The 14,398-nt window shown below is 32.7% G+C and overlaps 1 protein-coding gene across 1 annotated transcript; it reads right to left on the bottom strand.

Annotated features, from left to right (window-relative positions):
- Positions 1 to 3,368: 3,368 nt before the first annotated feature.
- Positions 3,369 to 14,369, bottom strand: LOC108747141. Its single transcript, XM_018484413.1, has 16 exons — positions 14,237 to 14,369; positions 14,068 to 14,119; positions 13,905 to 13,964; positions 13,745 to 13,789; positions 13,433 to 13,582; positions 13,186 to 13,375; positions 12,474 to 12,628; positions 11,934 to 12,218; positions 11,308 to 11,497; positions 10,860 to 11,100; positions 10,661 to 10,734; positions 9,245 to 9,302; positions 8,076 to 8,082; positions 6,302 to 6,477; positions 5,542 to 5,803; positions 3,369 to 3,617 (listed from the first exon to the last, which is right to left on the bottom strand). The coding sequence occupies exons 1-16, from the start codon at positions 14,257 to 14,259 to the stop codon at positions 3,525 to 3,527; spliced, it is 2,061 nt and encodes a 686-aa protein (XP_018339915.1). The 5' UTR covers positions 14,260 to 14,369; the 3' UTR covers positions 3,369 to 3,524.
- Between the last annotated feature and the right edge of the window lie 29 nt (positions 14,370 to 14,398).

Raw genomic sequence — 14,398 nt, 5'->3', positions numbered from 1 at the left:
AGTATTTTTTACGTGCAGAATTCACATAAGTAAGTTTTTTTGAGCTACTATCGATCCTAGAGTAATCGATCTATGGGTCCAAAGTCAGCAGCTTTGGCATTAGATCTAATTTTTACCGGATTTGAAATTCAAATACAAACTGTTACAAAATATGTAAACTGTATCATCATCTACATCTATCAGTATTTTTTATGGGCTGAATCAATTTGTTTTCATGTGCGTACTTTTATGTTATCGTGTCATTTTTTACTTCTAACATAACTATTTTTAATAAAAACTATTACAGATATTAAGTACAATAAATACAAAACAATGACATATATGCGCACAACATAAATGATACAGATTCACAAAGATTCGCAACAATTTAATGTAAAAACCGATCGATTTCGTGAAAATACAATAAGAAAGTCATAATTACAAAATTTAATATATCTCCTTTCGCTGCAGTGATCACAACTATCTTTTGTATGTACACAGATTGATAATTAATCAAATAGGCACGTTCTCTGTAAATTACAGCTGCTACGATCCAATAGTTGTTCCGTAAAGCTCAATGCGTATTCTTAAGCGGTGTATACTCTTGAGCGAATTTACCCGTTTTATGTTTTTCCGCTTAGAGAGCGAATATCGATCTACGACAAATAAGAATCCCACCTATCAAATCAAAAAATATAAAACGATCGACATTTTGGCGTGAGCGAATAGGGTCATTAATCCTGCAATATTTTTTTTGTATTAGCGACATTCCACCCAGCAAGGTATCACAACTTTATTGGTTACAAAAAAACTGCGTTATACTGTGAGGTGATTTATACCACTATAGTGGTGATTTATATCGTCACCGAATCGCATCTTAAAAGTCTGATGCGAGAAACACAGTGATTATGCAAATGTGCATTGTTGTACGTTACATGATTAATTCAGCGTGAGCCACAGATCCGGAAATCTTAATAGCTTTCTATTGCTGATTCTGCTGACGCTAATAGCAGTAGTTTCCTTCTTAGTTTATAATGCGTGTCCGCGGATACTTTTCACGTACTACTAATTTTTCGCGGCATACCGGAAGACTATTCGCTCGTGCCAAATGATGAAAAAGACGACATAGAATTAGTTAACCGTTAAACTGAAACCTCTTTATCGCGACAATGGTGCAGATTGTTAAGTAAAAACAGATACACCGCGCACTTTTCGTTCTTTTACGGCGATGAGAACCGTCCTGTTACGCTCTTTGCGCCTAATAGTCAATTGCGATTTTCAGATTAAAGTTCCCCCGCGAATGACAATGACTGCGTTCGGCAGACTCAACAGTTGAGTGAGCGCTCGCTGTTATTGGTGTATTCTTTTAGATCATGCAATCAGTATAGATCTGGAAAAATACATTAATAACAGCGTTGAGTCTGCTGAACACAGCCATTACAATTGTTAGCGTGTCAAAAAATCAAGGGATACAATTTGTGTATAAGGAATATCATCTTATGCTTAACTTATTTTATAAATAAATGTGAAAAGCGAGCAATCGCTTACACATAGAATGTCAAACATGTGATATCAGATAGTTTACATGAAAGTAACAAAGTAAATAAAACTGTATTTATCGAAGTTATTGTTTCATTAGGAATTTTATGGTGAATATAAAGGACAACCGAAAATTTATGGCTATTTTAATTATCAGAATTGAATATGGCACAATATGAAAGTTGTACAACATGATAACGCGTATGTACAAACTATAGTCTTTGCATTTGTGATATAATTTTCAATGCTGTCCACATATAAAATAACAATTTAACATAATTTAGTAACATTTGATCCGGCATATTCAACTTTAATTGTATGTATCCCACATTTTAAAATAAATAAAAATATTAATATAATATAATACAATTAAAAATATTTGTAAGTATTGTTAATGAGTTTTATATATAGGAGTTATCGAATTAAATTGGTTTTATCTAGGAAAACATTTTCAAACTTTCTATTGCGACAAACTAAAGAGAAATTCTTGATTTGATTAAACTATCAAATATCCGACTTGGCTCTGATAATATATATTTTTTATGGTATATTCTTTTTATTTTGACTTTTTTTGAATTTATTTAAAATCGATTTTCAGGAATATATTCTTATCTTACAAATCTACAAGTCTCCTGTAATTATTTCCGAATAATTGTCAATAATTTTAAGTATTTGTTATTTATAATTGTTACTTGGATTGCAAGGAGCAATATATACAATATTATCGGTGAATCTGTGTCGTATAATAACGTCAGTGCGATGTGCATTCAGGAGCACCAGCGTCCGCTTACTTATATTTGATTATCATACCTCATTCAAAGTTTCACCGGTCTCGACGCGCTACCTCGTGAAAAGTTTCACCAGTTTCGGAGAGCGCTTCTCTTTCTTTCCTCTCCAAACACGAAGACTGATGCCCTTATAGATTTGTATGTACACATGAAACTAATAATAAAGACACTTCGCTTCGTTAAACGCTTATATATGTGTATTATATTTTCTTTTTCCGAACAAATTCGAATGCAAATCTTTTAGCGTTTGTATAGGCCATAATAATTCTTTATTTCACAGAAGATCAATTTATCGAATATCTGCATGCTCACATAGATCATATAGATCATTTATACATGTTTGAGAATGCACGATTTGATATGTGTAATCGCTGCTGATAAGAAGTCGATATATGTACTTATTTGTATAATGAATAATTTGATTCTTTTCCGCCATGTGTGATTCCTATTTCCTATTTTTCGTTGCTGATATATATATATGTACTAATAAACATTTCTCAAAAATTATACTTTTTTCTTTCATAAAAATGTTTTTTCAATAATTTATAGATGAATATAGAATAATTTATAGAAATAATTAAAAAATAAAATGCTGTGCAAAGAATTAACACAAGTAAACTATTAAAAATATGGATGTTCTGAAAACAGAAAAGTTTTTCTCTTAAGTGTAGAACAGAAAATATATTGTGAAAGAAGTCATCGAAAAATTATATCAATGTTCTGTCTATGTATAAATGTCTATAATTAAAGTTCTTGCGCCAAAGGCAGAAATTGTACGACGAGGTATAAAAGTGACAGCGCCATGAATGAACGTATAGACGCAATCACGAGTAAGTTAGTTTGCTGGGTATGGTTTACTCTCGTACATTCTTCTTTGTCGCGATACAAGAAATGTCAGTTCCCACTCGAAGAGCACAATTACGTGGCAGAGGTAGTTGCGCCGCCACAGAGAAAGATAGTGATATATAGTAGGGAATTAATTATTATTGATATAGAGGAATGCCAGGATCTCACGTTTGAAAGGCTCGATGTGATCGACGATGAAAAGATGGACGAGCAAAGTCGAGCTTATCAAAGCGATGTTTCTCACTACAAATGTACATAGAATAAAGAGTGTATTTGAGACGCGAAAGAATAAAGTAACTTAACAACTTAATAGCTACTTCTTAATAACGGTACGGTGCTGCGAATACAATATGCTATGTTTGTAAAGCATCATTATTGGTACTTTCTGTTATATTCGTCCCGCCTGTCGACTTGCTGGCTCAGAGGTTGTTGTGCTTTTTGGGCAGCTGCGCGAGCTTCTTCCTCCTAAAAATAAACATACTGAATTTTTATAAACTGTTTTTATTCTCTCTAAATCTTTTGGAGTAAAAATTAAGCCAGTCTTGAAAAAAAGAATAAAATTGTTCACTATTGAATAAGAGTGACAGAGTTTTACTCTCTTTTGGAATAAGATTTTATTCTTTTGGAGTGAGATTCACTTCAAAGGAATGAAATCTCACTCCTTTTTTTTTTAGAGCAAGACTTTATTCCTTGGAGTAACTTTTATACTCTAAAAAAAGAGTGAAATCTTACTCCAAAAAAATGAAAATCTGTTACTCTTGTTTAAAAGCAAATATATTTTCACTCTTGTTTTCAAGACTGACTGAATTTTTAGTCAGAGTGAAACCTCCCTTGATGTGAGGGACTTTCACTTCTAAAGATCTAGAGTTATTAATTGATATTACAATATAAATTAGGTTTATTTGTTGGTTTATTAATTAATTCTTCAGAAGGTTACAAAATCTATTTTTTAAAAAGATTATTTTTTTCTTTTTCAAAAGTAATGTTAATTTGATTAAATACATAGTTAAGCGTTAAATCTAATTTTATTATCTATTATTGCCAGAGAATAGGATTAACGCGATATTTGTAACACCGTTACTTTTATTGTTATTTTGTTATAAAAACGATTTGAAAATAACGTTGCAAATGGCAGTAACGTACGGCAATGATAACACCAGAATTGGAAAATCACTCATTACTAAAAAAAAGTAACTCATTTTTTTGTAATGCATCGATCAATCGATGCGTTACTTTTAATTCGTTACAAGAGTAACAAGTTATTTTTTCATTTTCAATAAATTACGCGTAATATTATTTCCTTTAATCATTAAAAAATATTTTATTCAAAGATTTGCTGTTTCCTATTTACAATAGATATAAATTTAAAATATGACCAACAGATTCGTATGATATTGGTAAAGCTAATTATTATAATTAATTATCACTACGATCTACGATGTAGTTTTAATTAGATGTAGATATCTCGGCACGGATTTGTAGATAGCTTTCTACGGTGCATAGATAAGAATTGTAGTTTTCGACAAAATAAAGAAAAGAACCAGTAGCTATTACCGATGTAATAATTAACGAGAGTTGAAAGGAAACGGCATACGAGTAACTAGCTTTTTCCCTTGCTTTGCGCAGGTCATTCATACCATATAGCGGTCTTTAACCTTTGCATCGATATAGATCGGCATGATTTCGCAAGTATGCTCATAACGTAGATAACTGAATGGCTTTTCGCAAACCCTGCTTGGAAACCGTGACCTATGCTAGCTGTGACGAAACAGAAGTTCTTCCCATAAGATCGCGGAGAATGTTTTCCATAAAGGTTGAACATGAACGTGAATAAAAGTGACAAGAAGAGAGATAAAAGAGAAAGAGAATAAGTGGGGACAGAAAACTGTGAATGGAGTTTAACTGCAATGAAGTAGTAAAGTTTTACAACATATACATATACGATTACTCACTATCAGTCACGTAATCTTGAATGAGTCTGCTCTTTTAATACTTTTAATAACTCTTTAATGTTCCTTTAATAGAATTTAAATTTTAATGTCAGTTATAAAATGCTTGTTATTAATGGAGATCATTTGTTTTAGACAATCCATTAATATATTGTAGCAATATTAATACTTTTCAAATTTTATCTGCAACAAGCAATAATCTACACCTATAATAGATTAAATATATTTTCGAGTAATCTCCATACATTCTATTGATCCGTATTTTGCAAATAAAACCGCTTTGTTAAGGCACCGTTAATTATCTAAATTAAATTACCGTTAAATATCTACAGTGTGAAATTTCATAGAATTAAATGACACAACTTTGATAAAAAAAATAATTATAGAGAGTAATATAATGAAGGCTGGATGGAAAAGAAAAGGTTACAGAGGATACTTACCTCTTGCTGACGAATACCCGCGTAGATGAGGTCGAGGCCTTTCTGGATCTCTTCACTAACAGGCGGTGGCGTGGGAATATGATCGCCCTGCGCGTGAAAGCCGGTCTCGTCGGCGGTATAGTGAATGGTGATCAGCTGTCCCTCGGGACTCGTGTATGAAAAGGTACCTTGTTGCACGATCGCCTCCGCCCGGTCTTCACCTTCGCCAATAGTCTTGATGTAGCCACTTTCTTCAGCAATGATATTGTTGCCCGTTTCGTAACTGTGGAATTCAAATCGCCCAAGGGTGTTAAATAATCGATTACGCAAAACGGACGATCCAGAAAGCCAACCAGCCCGTGTTACGTAACGTTAAAATGCGCGCTGGCAAAGTTCGCATGGATTCCAGGCATCAGGCATAATGTCGCAGTCTGATAAATAATTGCGTCAACTTTCGGGACCCGCGATTACGTGGATGCGAACTCGCATAACGAAGATTTCGTTCTTCGAAGAGAATAATGACATATATTATGTAGAGCGTAAGATAAAATGTTAGATCATTAGCGAAATCTTTATGCGCACATGATGTAAGGGTAAGATTAAAGAAATATTTTTTGTATATTTGAAATATTACATGTGCATGTACAATTATTATTAATATTATTCATTACTCGGTTTAAAAATGTTTATACCAAATATATAGCTGGCATTATCGCAATAATTTAAGAAGCTATCTTTTTTTCGGAAAATTGTGTAAACATTTTTATACATATGTAATTACCCTATCTTATAAGTTCCATCGTGTTCCTGTTGTTTGTTCCAATGCAAGATTGGGATGGGCGTGGTGCTCGTAGGTCGTCTATTGTCAGCTTGATGTTGTTCATCATCCTGTTGGTAGTTGCGTCCATGATAATTTTGATCTTGCGCCACTGCCAATCCCAGAATCATTGCTAATGCCTAAAAAATTAATGTTAGTTTTCTTGATTAGCGAATGCATGATTAAGATACATTTCAAAAAAAAAAATGCTTGTTTCATATTGCAAAACGCATGTGTGTATATTATTAAGTGTATGTATATCATATAAGATTCGGATTGCATCAATTAATTCCCTTTCTAATCGGCATTCTAAGATTAGGGGTACTTTCCAGCAAGAGAGACACAGATGACACAGTGTAACACAGTGAATCATATCTTTGTTGTTTGCTAATATTAAACAAAGATGAAATAATCATTATGTTACACTGGCTGTGTTCTAAAATTCACTGTCAGTGCTGAAAATGTATAGTATATATAACGTAAACTATAAATTTCTAATGCTGGCAGTGAATTTTGGAACGCAGCCACTGTGTCTGTACTGGAAAGCACCATATCTCAACTGGTAAAATGATGATCGATGAGAATAAGTAGATGTAGGTGAGTGTAACGCGAAAATTTCAAAGTGGATTTATCGGTTTCTCTACTACGAAATCAGGCGATGCGCTCTCAGGAGATGAGTGAAAGTGAGAAGCAAATGCCAACGCGGGTCATTTAACTCCTGACCCGCAAACTCGTACAGCTGGGCCCGTCCCATTTCATCCCAACCTATCGTGATCCCCTTCTACATTATTCTTTGATGTCGCGTTGCTTGTCCCGTTGCGATCTTGTTCGTTTATTAATTGAATTATAGATTTATTTTTATGAGAGAGAGAGAGAGAGAGAGAGAGAGAGAGATTTAGAATAGCGTTTTTAAAAAATTCTATTTTTCATGAATTGAATGATTAATCGAAAAATTCTATTTTTCATCAATTGAATAATTAATCGAAAAATTCTATTTTTCATCAATTGAATGATTAATCGAAAAATTCTATTTTTCATCAATTGAATGATTAATCGTAAAGCTTAATAAAATTTTTAAAAATGAACAAAAAGAAATAATTTTAATATAATATGCATGAGTAATATGCACAGTAGTATTTTGTAAAAATTGTTACATTAAAAAAACAATTTAACATTATAAATGAATGTGTTTAAGTGTTTGAAAAGATACTTCTAAAAAATAACGTATAAACTTATATCAGCCTCTGGATTATGTAAAACTTCAGGATTTTAATCCCACGCAATTCTTGTTTCATCACATCAACACAGTACATCTTACGCATATAAATTAATAAATGCAGATTGTCGTAATGTATCAATAACAATGGTGACTTTTTAAAATTCTATAAGGATCACGTATTTCGCGAACATGTTGAACACTTCTTCTAATTAAATTAAACATTTTTTAACTACTGAATTCAATAAATTCGATCAAGTTTGATAAATATAAATAAATGAAAAAATAAAAATGAAAAATGAATAAATATTTCTAAAAACTATGTTTTGTTATTTTATGCTTAGTTATTATTAATTTTATTTTAAAACAGATGTATTATTTCTTTTTGAAATTATAATTGGAAAGACACAACAAGAATTAAATAAGATACTAAAATGAAGATAAAATTATTTAATATTAATTAAATTGATTTTTACACATATATTTTTTGCAACGCAGCAAATATATAATATAGTCGGGAACAGACGAACTTACTTTTTCAATCCCGAAGAGACAAAGTCGTATCGCGCTTAATTGACATTTCGGAAGACAGTCTTCCGCGGTTACTTACCACGTATTTCATCCTGACTCGAAAGATGTGTACCTCTTCAATAAGACAGGTCAACGTGAATATGCGTCAGGGATATAATGGCAAACGTAGGGAGATAGTCGCAAACGAACGAGATCGACTGCGATCCCAAGAGAGGAAAGAAATCCCCTTTTATACTTACTCTCACTTTATCCCTACTCGAGAAGACGATGGGCTTCGAAAGATGCTTCGTATGCTTTACGACAAAGAGCCTACATATTTGCCGGAGTAAACGCATGTGTGGGACAGTGGCTTCCTTCGTATTAAGCGTTCGAATTGAGACCTGCCTGATATTCCGATATCAAGAAACGTCTTGATCCGATTATGACATTACCATATATGATCTTAGTCTTGAAATCCTATCGCTTATCTTCCGATAGCTTAAAAAAAAAAACTATTATTTGCAAAAACTTGTCGCTCTTGATTTTATTTATGATAAAATTCATTAAATCAGATTTAAGTAAAATAATTAATGAATGAGTCTATTCATATAATTACCTCATAATCTAAAATGTTACTTTATATACTTATAGTTTTACGGAAAAGTATTCATACGTAAACGTAATAATAAATTATACGCATTAATATTTTTAATATCGAAACGCTAATAGAGTATTCCGTAAATTCAATTATTTTTTCGCGGAACATATTGCAGGTGATTCGAAACGTTCATATAGCTTCGCAGTTACATTCCTCATTTAGGAAACTCTACATAGTTTCGTAGATTATGGAGTTTGAGACTAGAAAAACAATGGATGAGGAACACACTCTAATATGCATACTTATATTATGTATGCATCAGAATGCGCGTATAAACAACCCACGATTTGTAGTCAGGGACTGCGCTTCGAATTAGCGCAATACGCTTGTTCTTACGCGGCCTTCGTACGCGGATTACTCCGACTTTTCTTCTTTCCATTTTGTTAAGAAAATTAAAAAGATTCAATTCTTGCATCTTTTAATTAATAATTACGATCTAATTAATAATTACGTTTGAAGCACAGAAGTTGTAAATAATGACCCGATGAGTGACTAGAAATTAATGGAACTAATAATACTGTACTTGGAAATGTTTTTAGTTCTAACAATTGCATAGTCTGTGCGAGTGATGATTCGCATATCTATATATTAGAAAATAATTTATTTATGCGTTAGAAAAGATAGAATCAACGCATCAAAAATTTCTCTTCAGCATTTAATTAATCAAGATTTTGCTACAAAGATGAAAATTAGCGAAAGTAAAGCCGCGGTTACATTAGTCACGTGCATAAATTAATAAATTAATATTGGGAGAAGCCATCCAACCCGAAAAATCGTATGCGTAATATACATTATTCAAGTTTTACGCTACGCAATTCTTGCGGATTAATTTCTTAATAAAATCTAGTCATCTATAGTAGGATTAGTGTGCCTTCCCTGTATTCTATTGTCTGAAGGCGTGTAAGGAAGACATCCCGGGATTATTACGTAAACAGATAGATATGCTAAGTACTTTCACATAGAGTCGGCGAGGAGCCGTTGACTTCCGATGCGATATGAAATTCGCATTTTTACTTAGAAACAAATTATGTACGTCCAGTCGAACGTATATAGGTCGATGCTATAACATTACTTTTCGCGCGTGAAACTTAATGAATTTGTCTCTCGTGTAAGATACCACTACGAATAAATCATCGGATCATTGATTATCACAGAATATCAACTATATAATCGTTATACATACATCATGCCAGTTAGTAGCGATAATCGCCGTTACACAGGTTACAATGTAACTTAATAAGGTATATACATATATCCTGGTAAAAAAATTTCGCTGAAAATTATTTCACGTTTTAAAACATTTCAATGAAATTGCTGAAAATTTATTGAAATTTCATTGAATGTGAATTTTTCATCTAACGTATTGAAAACTCGTTGAAATCGAACTAAAATTTCTCCAAAATTTTTCTAAAATGTTGAAATTTTGTTGAAAAGTGTTCTAAAAAACGTGGAATAATTTCAGCAAAATTTTTCCATCAGGCATTAATGTACCTTATTGTGCAATTATTGCTTCATTAGTAAAAAAAAAAGATTTTACATCTCGGCTGAAACGTGATTACGATAAGCGTAGAGGCGCGATATTATGAAATTGCTTTAACCATTTACTGATCTTTCGCGTGGATTAACGCAGTATTGAAAAGTTCTGGTACACAAGGACATTTTATTATCAGAACAATATACATAATCGGGACATCACAAACGCTTGCATTCGTGTACGCGTGACTTTGGCAAAATATTTGTAAGAGGAAGATAAATACATAATGTTAAGATATTAAGATTATTATCACTTTCGTACACACCTTATCTACTCTCTATTCACAACGCAGGGCAAGGTTGCTGCGACGGCACTAAAATGTAATAACAATGTAATTATATATATCATCATATCATTCGGTATAAAAAAGATAATATTAAGATGAAGAATTTTTTAAAGATTTACTTTCGTAGGTGTTAACAGAGGAGTAAGAAGCGGAACAAGGGGACAGGGGGACGAGTGTTCCAGGTGGAATATAACTGTCAAAAAGATATTGAGATACATAAATTTTACAATTATAAATTTACAAGATACGTAAAAGTATACAGCATGAATAATAAGATTCTAAATCGCTAAATAATCGGATAAAGAGCGAGTTTTGAACCTTAGATTGTACGTGGTATTGTCCTCCATAGGATCGACAGGTGAATAATAGGGCGCAGCCATAGCCCATGGTTTCTCGATCTGATCCGCTGGCTCTACCGGCTGATAACTCAATCGCATCGTAGTCTCGGATTCCATCGCAACGTCGGATGGCTGGTACTTACGTATAGGCGCGTACGATTTAATAGGCAGTAGGCATTCGTGATCATTCGGTATATAAGACAATCTATGAGTCGTGCAGGCTGCAATGATTATATGTTAGTAATAAAAAAACCACAAACAAAGTAGTCGAGCGATGTCTAAGATTTTTTTTTCTTTTTTTAAATGGCGCGCTTTTTCGTCTTTGATGAAGAAATAGTACTATACTTTCTCCGATAAATACGATTATAAAATGTCAGATACATAAATTGCAATTATAATATTTTACATATGTGTCGTTAAACACTTACATTCCAGTGGCAAGGATGAGAAAGTAAGATTGTTCTCGGGTCGAAGCTCTGTCGGTGGCATCACGCGCTTCCAAGTGTAATCGTGCTTTTGCGTAGTCTTATCTTGCATCGGTCCTCTGGCCAACAATTGTGTGTCACACGGCGTGATGGACGTTTCCGGTTTGAAGCACCAATTGCCTAGAAAACTCAACTGCAACGATACGAGATTAATGAAATTTCGAGTTTTCAAAAGTTCAAAAATTTTTATTTAAATTTAAATCTATTAATTAAAAAGTGATCATGCAATTTAAACTATAAAAATTTCTGTAATTAATAGTAGTTAACAGTCTCGTCTCGAACATGATTTGATGTTGAAACGATGATGCCGGCAAACGTTTTCAATCTTTAAGAGAATAATCACTGTTGTCTCAATTCGCTACAATAGCGTGATATGACTTAATAGAATTAATAAGGACTATCGAATCAATCTGCGAGACGATGCATCGATTATTAGGCAATTTAAAAAAATTATCTTGTAATCGCCACATAATACTATTAATAAACCCGAGAACATAACTATCGATCCAAATTAGTGCATTATCCTCAAATTACATTTATCGTGAAAGTACAATTCAGTATTTACTAACCCGATTGACGGTATCGTGGGAGAGTGGGCACGGAGAGAAAATCATATTGCCAGGCTGACGAACGAGATCTGGTTTGTCAGCACCATCTCCGAAATAACTGAGTCGATATGTGGTGTTGTCGTCAAAGCAGCAGCCGGCGTTCAGCAAGTTTTCGTTTTCATTCGGAATAATAGATTCCGGTGGCTTCTCATCACAGTTAGGCCAGTAACTTAATTTGTAGGTCGTGCATCCATCCATCGGCGTTACTGGGCTATGATATTCCTTTTGTCTCCACGGTCGCTCCTCCTATAAAAGCAAATAATTATTTATATTTAATATTTATATGTGTAATAAATATTTATAAAAAAGGAAATTATTTTTTACTAAAGTCAATAAATTTCTAATATAATTTAGAAAATATTAAATATAAAATATCTAAAAAAATTCTTTAAAATACAATTATATTTTAAAAAATACAAAATTATATATTTGAAATAAATTATAATAAATTAAAAAATTAATTAAACAAAATAAGTTTTTGAATTGTTTTCTAAAATTTACTTTTACAGGAATCTCGTTTGGCCAGTAGCTAAGTTTATATGTTGTGCATTCTTCCATTGGTGTATCCGATTTAACATATTTTCTAGTGGGCGCAAAAGATTGTACCGGAAGCAAGCTGGAGGAGTTATAGTAGCTCAAGCGATATGTCGTATCATCTGTCTAAAAATATTGTTAATTAATTAATTAAATAATTTTATGTAATTTTAAATAATTAATTAAATTATTTGATATATTTATTTTCTTCTTCTTCCCCTTAGGCCTCTGGCCTGTGTTACACCTCTCTCATACGCTTATGGTGTACAAAGTTGCTTATTCAATTACCACAAGCAAATATGGAACCTACAATTTAAATTTACAATTTACCGGTTCCGAATTTTTTGAGAGATGTTTCTGTGCGCAAGGACTCTCGAAAATACCGGCCTTTTCCGAGAGAAGATAAAAACGTAAATATTTTGTTTCCTATCAGGATCGAATTCGGGACCTCTGATATGATAGACCAGTATTCTATCTGCCATGCCATGTTCGTGATCTGATCTTTATGCATTTTGTTTTTCATAATTAAAATTATAGTACATATTTTTCTCTAGCAACGAGAATTAAAGTTACAGTAAATAGATATTTATATATAGCAATGTGTGTGTGTGTGTGCGCGAGAGAGAGAGAGAGAGAGAGAGAGAGAGAGAGAGAGAGAGAGAGAGAGAGAGAGGATTACCAGATAAAGCAGCACATGGAGGATATAAATTATTTGCTGCCTTGATGATATCAGGAGGAGTTATGCTTTTCCATGAATAATCATGTTTGTGCGTCGTGACGTCTTCTATCGGGCCTCTACCCAGCCACTGCTTATCACAGGGTGTTATTGGAGGATCTGTTTTCACGCACCAATTGCCAAAATAGCTCATCTGGAAGAATAATCAGACTCCAGTCAACAAGTTATTTTAAAAGTAAAATGTTCATACTTTATGCGTCGTTTCATCAGACATTGGTGCGTCACCGCATGTTAAATTATCTTCAGGACGAATGGGTTCGACAATGGTGGCAGGCCCTTCCCAATAAGAGAGACGATACATTGTATTTTTATCCATCGGTACGTTTGATTTCCAATAATACTAAAAAGGAAATTACAATAGAAGCACTTTAACAACAACAAATAAAAAAAAGGTATTTTTTTATAATTAACTTTATAATTAATTTCATTGTAATATACGTCAATCAAAAAATTATAATAATTGTTAGAATATTCTTTATCAAATTTTTTTTAATCTACTTACGCGAATAGGTGCGAAAGATTTTGGTACTTCCGGCTGGACATATTTCTGTAAAAATTTTTTGTTTACTCTTTAATTTTTTTAAGCAAATCAATACATGCAACAACAACAAATAAATAAATATAAAATTAAATATAAGTAAACATTAGAATACATCACTCACATAACATGTGGATTGCGGTAAACAACAGCAGTAACAGTTGCAACATTCATCATGGCCCAGCTAAAATGTATTTAAGAAAAAGCAAACATAATTCGTGAAATAAGTAGAACATTAAATACAACTGTGTTTAATAATTTTCTTTTTGAGTATCATCGAAGCTTACTCGAAGTTTATTTTTTGCTTCAATAATCGATTGCTGCCGCGTTGGTTTAGATCTACAGTGATAAATTAGTCAATATTTATTTTAAAAAGACACGTATGAGATTGGAATATAAAAAAATGTGCTTAGTATCAAAATCAAATGTCAACAAGTTATTGCGATGTCAGCTCACGGTTCACGGGGACAGATCTCCATGATTCTTGAAACAGTTTGTGTTGATGCCGAGGTATCTCACTTCGAATATCATAAAAATATAGAAGAAAAATTTAGTTAAATGTAATTTTTAAACGTTTTGTATAGTAACAAAAAAGTAAAATGGCCGAGTTGAGTGATG

The sequence above is a fragment of the Trachymyrmex septentrionalis genome, unplaced genomic scaffold (assembly GCF_001594115.1).
Source record: "Trachymyrmex septentrionalis isolate Tsep2-gDNA-1 unplaced genomic scaffold, Tsep1.0 scaffold195, whole genome shotgun sequence".
Taxonomy (NCBI): Eukaryota; Metazoa; Arthropoda; class Insecta; order Hymenoptera; family Formicidae; genus Trachymyrmex; species Trachymyrmex septentrionalis.
The sequence above is the reverse complement of the archived record's forward strand: the minus strand, read 5'-3'. Positions and strand labels throughout refer to the sequence as shown.

What these genes read in the sequence shown, in the direction of transcription:
- LOC108747141 (XM_018484413.1), bottom strand. Translation starts at nt 14,259, where the DNA reads ATGGAGATCTGTCCCCGTGAACC. An exon ending in GAGATCTGTCCCCGTGAACC is followed by an intron (nt 14,120 to 14,236) that starts GTGAGCTGACAT and finishes TTATCACTGTAG; the next exon opens with ATCTAAACCAACGCGGCAGC. An exon ending in TCCATGTGCTGCTTTATCTG is followed by an intron (nt 12,629 to 13,185) that starts GTAATCCTCTCT and finishes ATTTTTAGACAG; the next exon opens with ATGATACGACATATCGCTTG.